The 7848-nt window shown below is 61.5% G+C and overlaps 1 protein-coding gene across 1 annotated transcript in view; it reads left to right on the top strand.

Annotated features, from left to right (window-relative positions):
- The window catches only part of CUL9 (cullin 9), a 27902-nt gene that overhangs the window by 461 nt on the left and 19593 nt on the right, over nucleotides 1–7848 (top strand). Inside the window, exons 2-12 of the mRNA XM_009320230.1 lie at nucleotides 2447–2601; nucleotides 2964–3482; nucleotides 3620–3755; nucleotides 4176–4366; nucleotides 4867–5251; nucleotides 5486–5687; nucleotides 5997–6204; nucleotides 6309–6502; nucleotides 6653–6870; nucleotides 7014–7245; nucleotides 7590–7695. Of these exons, the coding sequence (XP_009318505.1) occupies nucleotides 2447–2601; nucleotides 2964–3482; nucleotides 3620–3755; nucleotides 4176–4366; nucleotides 4867–5251; nucleotides 5486–5687; nucleotides 5997–6204; nucleotides 6309–6502; nucleotides 6653–6870; nucleotides 7014–7245; nucleotides 7590–7695 (2546 nt within the window). The remainder of the gene's footprint in view (nucleotides 1–2446; nucleotides 2602–2963; nucleotides 3483–3619; nucleotides 3756–4175; nucleotides 4367–4866; nucleotides 5252–5485; nucleotides 5688–5996; nucleotides 6205–6308; nucleotides 6503–6652; nucleotides 6871–7013; nucleotides 7246–7589; nucleotides 7696–7848) is intronic.

The following is a 7848-nucleotide window of genomic DNA, read 5'->3' on the forward strand; positions in this document are numbered from 1 at the left end:
AGACGGGAGCTTCCCAGCGGCTCCTTGGCCATAGTTGTGTGGGGTGCTCTAAGGCTTGGGAGCTCTTTCCCCTGACAGGTTCCTGAGCTGGGATGCTGATTAACTGCTAGGAGCATTAAGGGATGTTAGGGGTGGCTGTCTCCTCCAGCAGGCCCAGCACCTCTCCTGCCCCACCACTGGAGCCCAGCCCAGGGATCCGGGGTCCCTCAGGCTGAGGGATGCAGCTGCCACTTTCCTGTTTGCAGGTTCAACCAGTAGCAGAGCTGAGCGCCCATCCCGGAGACACACAGACACCCACAGGACACTGACATAGCCGGCCACAGGCAAGGCGCTGCCTTCGACAGCACGTACATACGGGACTCACATAAACATAAACACAGATGGCCAAGTCCCCTCCTCTTCTTCGGCTGGCAGAGACAGAAGGTCACTTGTGCCAGCACACACAGCATTCTCCAGGTTCACAAGCACACACACATTCAAGGGTCCCTTGAGTACCAGCACGGCCCCTCTGCCCAGCACCCCTGCCTGGATCTGAGCCCCCCTGCCTGCCTCAGGTGTCCCCCTGCTTGCCAGCTGGTCAAGCCCGATGCTTGCTAGCAAACACATAGCACTCAGATACTTGTCCCTCATTCCTTGAATGTCCACATTCACAAGTCCCTTTGGACTTCTAGCACAGATTGCCACCCGCCTCATACCCTGGCCTGGACCCAGGGCCTCCTACTTGCCAGCTAGTCCAGTGTGAAATCTTGCTAACTAGTTACATGCACACTGCATGCACAGCAGGATTGGGGAAAATACAGACGCTTGCCCTCACCCCCCAGCACCAGGCACTGCAGTTCTGCTTCAGCTGCTGGTGCTGAGCTCCTCACTTGCCTCCCTCACAGTAACTGTTTTTTGAGACACACACACCGTTCCCTCCCCAGTGGCTGATGGCCGAGGGCCCCACCCACTCCAGTCGCTAGCACTGAGACCCTCGCACTCGCTGCAGTAGCTGGCACTACAGGCCAGGGGCATCTACACCCCTGGTCTGACTCCAATAGCTGGCATCCAGTCCACTCTACGCCAGTCTCCCCAATAGCTGGCACTCCGGGCTCAAAGTCTGCGGGACCCTCCCCAGATCCAGAGAGCGATGGCCCCTCCAACTGCTAATGCCAGGACCCTCACTCACTCCAGTCACTGACACCACAGGCCGCAGGTCTCCCACACCCCCGGTCAGGCTCCAGTTGCTGGCACCAAATTCCACTCACGCACACGCAGGTCTCACCAGTAGCTGGCACTCAGTCCTTGCAGCACACACGTGGGATAGAGAGATAGGAAAGATTTAATAAGAAGGTGTAAGAAAGTGGGACAAACTGCAGCGATCAGGCGCGGGGCTCAGTCAGACAAGTGCACTGACAGGCCACGGTTTAGACACGACTGGCCCTTTTTATACCCCTTTCTGGGCACCCCCATCTGTGTTCCTTGCCAATTCACTTCCCATGCACATCACCATGTCTGTTGCCGTAGTTCCACCGAGGCCACTCCAACATCCTGGACCCTCGGGGTTACATCCTTATCAGTTGCAAAGTCCCAGTTTGCCTGCAGTTTCTTCATAGCCTGTCAATTAGTGCAGCGGACTGGGTTTGTTTCTGGTTATTGTCTTTGTTAATGGTAATTGGTCAGGTTTTATGTCTCTGTGTGTTTGTCTCCCTCCCTTTCCTTATCATCCCAATTTGACAAGGTCCTTAGTTAATCTTACCGAAAAAATAATCATTCTCACACTCCAGATGTCCTTACTAATTAGTGTGACTGACCAGATTTGTTTCTCCTCACTGCCTCCATTAGCATTTGTCAGTCAGGTTTGTGATTCTTTATGTCCTTGTTTATGGCTTCCTTCTTACTATCCCTTTTTGCAGTGAAAAGGTCCTTGACCGGATACATTTAAAGGAGCAGACAATCTCCTTCCACATACCCTTACCATGAAGACTTGGCAGAGCCCTGGTGGGTAGAGGCCTGGTCCTCACCCAGTCCTCTCATTTGAGAGGACCTGCCATGGCTTGGAAGTGCCTGATGAGGCCTGGGTACACCTGGAAGGTTGCTGGTGGTGGTGTGTCCCACAACAGATCTGGCTTTCCCTGTCCTAGTGCCCGAGTTCATGTGGCTCTCCAGTGGGGCAGATGGGGGGCTGATTCAGGCTAAAACTTAACTTTTTTCTTCCCTGGAACCCTGTTCTGGAGTCAGTTATTTGGGACTGCTGCTCTGGGGGAATCTTGCAGCTTTAGGGGTGGAAAAAACGCCGTGTTATTCGGTGGAGCAAAATGTTGCCAATCCAGATTAAAGGACAGCACATGGTTCTAGGTTACACTGAGCAGCAAAGCTGTTCCTCGCCTGCAAGTCTGTCTTGCGCAGGGAGGGTGGGGTGAGGGTTGTCTTTAGGGGGCCTTAAGGGTTTCTGTTGTTGTTGCAGGGAGCCGGGCCTATGTCCTGCTGTCCCTGAGCCAGCAGGATGGCATTGAGCAGCATGTAGACTTTGACGGTCGCTACACTTTGCTGGAGCTGTTTGCCGAGATGATGTCTTCTGAAGAGCACTGCATGTCCTTTGAGGGGATTCACCTTCCCCAGGTAGCGTCAGGCCCTGCCAGCCCTGGGCCTGTGGGCTTTAGGGGTCAGGAGGGGTGAGAGCAGGGGGCCAGAGCTGGTGTCCCTGTTTGGGACAGGAGGGTAGTCAGCAGTGGGCAGCTGAGCAGGACTGGGTATGGGGAGAGCTGGCGCAGGGTCTGGCTTGAGGCTGGGGGGTGGTGGAGAGACACATAGAGAGCCTTGTCTCTGAGCAGGGAGACGAGGGTGGGCTGAGAGGTCTCTGCTGATGCCTGCTGGTCCAGAGCTATCACGGGAGCCTGACTGTGGATGAGCTGGTGGCTCGGAGAGAGCTGGGGGCCGGAGGCGCTCTGCAGGCTGGAGTCTGACAGCCGTGCTTGTTGCAGATCCCTGGGAAGCTGCTGTTCGTCCTGGTGAAGCGCTACCTGTGTGTCACTTCTCTCATGGACAAGCTCAGCAGTGGTGCGGAGCAGGGAGGGGAGCAGCAGGAGTGCGCTGTGCCCAGCCTGCTCGCTGAGGAGAGGAGCCGCGTGAAGCAGGAGTTTGAGTTCAGCATGGCTATGGCAAACCTCATCCTGGAGCTGGTGCACGTGATGGGCTGGGACCACAGCCACAAGCCAGAGCTGCTGCCCCAACAGGAGCTGCGGCCTCGCACCACCCACTCCATCTTCCAGCACAGGGCCACATCCTGCACCACTGCTCAAGCAGCCCCCGCTCCCCCACCAAAAGAGCCCAGCATCTTCAAGACACGCTCAGCCTTTCCAAGCCGCAGCAGCTATGTGGAGTATGTGCAGGCGAACCTGGTGTGCGGCATGCGGGTGCGCATGCTGGAGGACTATGAGCAGGTCAGCGCGGGTGACGAGGGTGACTTCCGCCAGAGCAATGACGGCACGCCACCTGTGCAGGTATCCTCTGCTGGGAGGGCAGGGGCTGTCGAGGGGCCTTTCTGCTCTGCTGTGCTGTAGGAAGCAGCCTTGTGTGGGAGCAGTGGGGTTGGGCTTCCCTTCCCTCAGCTGGGTGTGTGTTGGGCTCTCCTCTTCAGGTGTACTGGCAAGCCCTGGGCTGTACGTACTGGGTTCACTGGCACATGGTGGAGATCATTGGCCCTTCGGGGCAAGAGGAGCAGGAGGGCCAGGAGAAGGTGTCCACCCTGACACACAACCATAAACTGGCAGCAGGTGAGCAGCCTGTCAGCTGGGCCTGCAGCTTTTCTCCCCAGCCCTTCTGCAGCTGCACGCTGGCACTGTGGGTTCTGCTGGTGCTGGGTGTTCGAGGGCATTGCCTGGCTAGTCCAGGCGCTGTGGGAACAGGCGGGGGGAGCAGTGAGCTAGAGGTGCCCATTTTGAGCATGTGCTTTTTCTGTTCTACAGCCCAAAGAGGTTCAAGTGAAGATGGTAATCCCCATCTCTACAGCTTCTGGGGTCTCCTCCCAGCATGTTCCCCCTCTCTTGCTGCCCTCCTGTCACCTGCTGTGGGATGGTGGGGACCTCTTCTGCCCAGATGGTCCGCATGAGCTCCTGGGGAGCGTGGGGTGTGCGGTAGAGGATGGGGGAATTGGCAGAGCTGACAGTGCCCTTCCTTGCTTTGCTCTCCTGCAGTTACGCAGCCGTTTTTCTGCAAGCCCTTTGGGGGGCTGTATTCCCTGCCTTACCTGGGGGAGCAGCCGACCAAGGCTGCAGAGGCCCTGAGCCGTGCCGAGTGGTGGGAGCTGCTTTTCTTTGTGAAGAAGCTGGAAGCACAGGAGCAGAAAGAGATCACCTGCCTCATCCAGCAGGACCAGGGAGAGCAGGTATGGGCCAGAGCCTGCAGTGGGGAAAGGGGAGTGAGGGAGCGAGGGAGAACGTTAGGGAAGGGCCCGGGCCCGGAGGAGGAGACGGCAAGTGTGAGCTGTGCAGGGACAGCCTGAACGAGGCAGAAATGGGGCTGAAACGGGAGGGTGAGTGGGGGATGGCGAAAGCGTGGGGAGCTGGGCACAGCAGAGGGGTGAGGAGAGATGAGAGGAAACGCAGTCTCCCATGACCCTGGAAGAGTGACTGTGTCCAGCGAGGTTTGGGTAGGCGAGGCAAGCCCATGGGGCGATTCTGCCGGTTGCGGTTGGGTGGTGAGCGCAGGTGGGAGGTCTGGGCTGGTGGTAGTTGGGTTGGGGACAGCCAGGGGAGGGTGGCACTGGGGAACGGCCCTGGGGGTCTCTGGCGGTGCAGCCTTTCTGTCTGTTCTGGCACTGGCCGTCACAAGGGGCGTGGGGTCTGTGGCGAGTCCGTGAGGGTTAACTTGACCCCACCTGTCCAGCTGTTGGAGGTGGATGAAGAAGCCCTGATCCAGCTGTCGGTACCTGCGGAGCTGGCCCAGAAGGTGCTGCGGGTCTTGGAGAAGCGGTGCCAGGGCAGTGCTCAGCGTGACCTGCGCGGCTCCCACATCTATGCCAAATACTTCCTCGGTAGCGGGGCCGAGCAGGATGGCGGGGGGAGCACCGTGGTATCCTCAGAGGGTGCCGGCTGCAGGAGCACTGGCCCTGAAGCCACGACAGCCGAGGCAGCGAAGGAAGACCTTTCCGCAGCCGCAGTGCCGCCCCGAGCCCCCGCTGTGGTGGCGAAGTCAGATTCCCAGCTGTTCAGGGAGCTCCTTGAGAGGGAAGGGCTGTTCTTCCCCGAGGTGACAGAGGAGCAGATCAAAGGTAATCTGCTACGCGCTGGGGCACATGCAAAGTGCTGGAGGCGGCTCCGTTGCCTCGATGGAGGAAGGCTCTGGGCAGGGCATGGGAGGCAAGGCACCTGGAGGTTGCCTGGGGAGGGGGGGGCCTGTGGGGGGGGGGGACCCCGGGGGGTGGTGGCCCGGAGCCCGGGGCCCTCGCTCCCTCCCCCCACAAAAAAGTTGCTGCCCGCCTGTGTCCCTGCCTCCCTCCCGCCAGCGTTGGGCAGCTCCGAGGGGGTGAGCGAGAGGGGCTCGCTGGCCGAGATTGCAGCCATGGTGGATGTGATCCAGAGCAGCAGCTCAGAGGTGGGGCTGCGCTTAGCTGGGCTCAAGCACATCGTGAAGATCCTGGAGGAGGAGCCTGAGCCCCGGGAGCAAGTCGGCAAAGCCCAGGGTGGGCTGGGGACCAGGAGTGTTGGGTGAGCTATGGGGTGCTGCGCACCCTTCCTGCTGGCTGGGGAGGGCCGTGTCAGCAGGGTGGGGGACGGTACTGGAGGTGGGAGTGCGGGAGGTGGCAGTGGAAGCGTGAAGGCCGGTATGTCCCCGCGTGCTCAGCAAGAAGAGGGGTGGATCTTGCGTCCCTCTGTCCCAGGCGGTTTCATTCCTGGTGCTGACCCAGCTGCAGTAGAGCCATGTGGGCAGGGAGAAGGTGGCTGGCGGGGCGCGGGGAGCCGGCGTGCCAGCAGCAGTGCGAGGAGGCTCCTCCTGAGGCGTCCTTTCCCATGCAGGGAGAAGCTGGTGAAGGTGGCAGTAGAGCTGCTGAGCACTGAGGTGGCAGAGAAGGCCCTGGTGGTGTTGACGCTGCGGCTGCTGGCCGTACTCATGGCGAAGTATGACTGGCGCATGCTGTTTGCCACGGAGGGCGGTGTGCGGGCTGTGCTGGCCTGCATGCAGCAGCATGCCTCCTCCGCCCTGGTGCAGCAGGCTGGCCTGGCGGTGAGCGTGGCAGAGGGGATGCTGTAGGTGGGTGGGCAGGGTGCAGGCTCGCCCAGGTGTGGCGGAGAGGCCCGCTGCCCTTCTGACCGCTGTTGACCTTGCAGGCCCTGAAGGTGCTGGTGGGAGCTGTGGCCGGCGAGCCAGGAGGTGCCGGTGGGAAGCCCTTGCCCCTGAACCATGCTGACGCGCAGATGATGCGGGAGATCTTTGCCAGCATCGGCTCTGCCTCCAGCGAGGGCTCGGCAAGCCTGCTGAGTGCCATCCCTGCTGCCATGAGCACCTTGCAGAGGGTCCCAGGGTAGGGGCAGAGTGAGGCAGAGGGACAGCATCTGGGGGTGGGGGGACCTTCTGCATGGGGGTAGTGGGCAAGGCAGGCAGGTGGCTTGTGGGTGCAGGGGAGGCTCCGTGCTTGGGGGAGGAAGGTGCCCGCATCGCTCTGTCCCTGCAGGGGCTCCTCAGGCGTGCAGAACGGCTTGCTGGTGGTGAACATGCTGATCGACAGCCACCGGGGCCTGGCGGAGCAGCTGGCAAGCTGCGATCTCCTCACGGTGCTGCAGAGCTGCTGGTGGGACAGGCAGAGCACTGGCTGCCCTCACGCCATGCTGGCCCTCAGTGCGATCAACCGCCTTGCGGAGCACCGGCTACCCCTGGGCCCGGAGACGGCAGGTGGCGTGCCGCCCGCACTCCCTGCCATGCCCCGGCCCCACGGATGCAGCGGGCAGGGCTGCCTCGTCTGCCAGGGCAGAGCAGCCCGCTGGTGGCTCTCAAGCGAGTGCCTGGGCTGGGCCCATGTGTCCTTGTCATGGCAGGCAGAGAGGCCCCACTGGACCTGAGGGATGTGCCGACGCTTCTGGACGGCCTGGGGGACGGCACCTTGTCCAAGGACGTGGTGGTGGCCCTGGAGCGGCAGCTCTGCGGTGAAGGCCCCGTCCCCTGTGGCGAGGCAGCCCGGCTGCTGCAGGACCACAGGTGCTTCAGGCTGCTGCTGCACAGCTTTGAGCTGCTGGGGGCGGAGAAGGCTGTGAGCCTGAGCATCCTCAGGTGGGTGCAGGGGGATTTGGTGGGGGTGTGGGGCCTCCGCAGCAGGTGTGAGTGCTGGTGGTGATGCTGGGGGGACATGGCGCATGTTTGTGGGTCCTGGTGGGGCTGATCTTCTTCACCAGGGGCAGGTGCACCCCAGCACATATGCGGCTGCTGATTGGGGTGTCCTGGGGCACAGGGCCATATGGGGGCAGAGCAGCACGTGGCTGGGTGCTGGTGGGGTGTCCGCGGTGCCTGGGGAGCCTTGGCTCCCTGTCCCTGTGGGGTGCCAGGCTTCCCGGTGGGCTGCCTCTGGCACCGCTGTCTGTGTGCCCTGGCCTGAGCGGGCCCCCTCCATCATTCAGGATCCTGAACAAGTTCTTGGACGGTTACCAGGAGGCTGAGCTGCCCTGGCACGAGTGTGTGGAGCCCTGTTTGTCTTCCCTGAGTGCCCACAGCAGTGACCGGGAGGTGAGGGGGCCCGGGGACTCCCAGCAGGCAGGGGTGGCTTTGCTGGCTGTGCCGTGCGTCGGCCGGGCCTGGCGTTGGTGAAGCGGGGTCCCCGCCTGCAGCAGCCCGGCCTTGTTGTGGCCAACGTGCTGGGAGGTGGGGAGCGGCTGGCCC

This window comes from Pygoscelis adeliae, unplaced genomic scaffold (assembly GCF_000699105.1).
Source record: "Pygoscelis adeliae isolate BGI_AS28 unplaced genomic scaffold, ASM69910v1 Scaffold673, whole genome shotgun sequence".
Lineage (NCBI taxonomy): Eukaryota > Metazoa > Chordata > Aves > Sphenisciformes > Spheniscidae > Pygoscelis > Pygoscelis adeliae.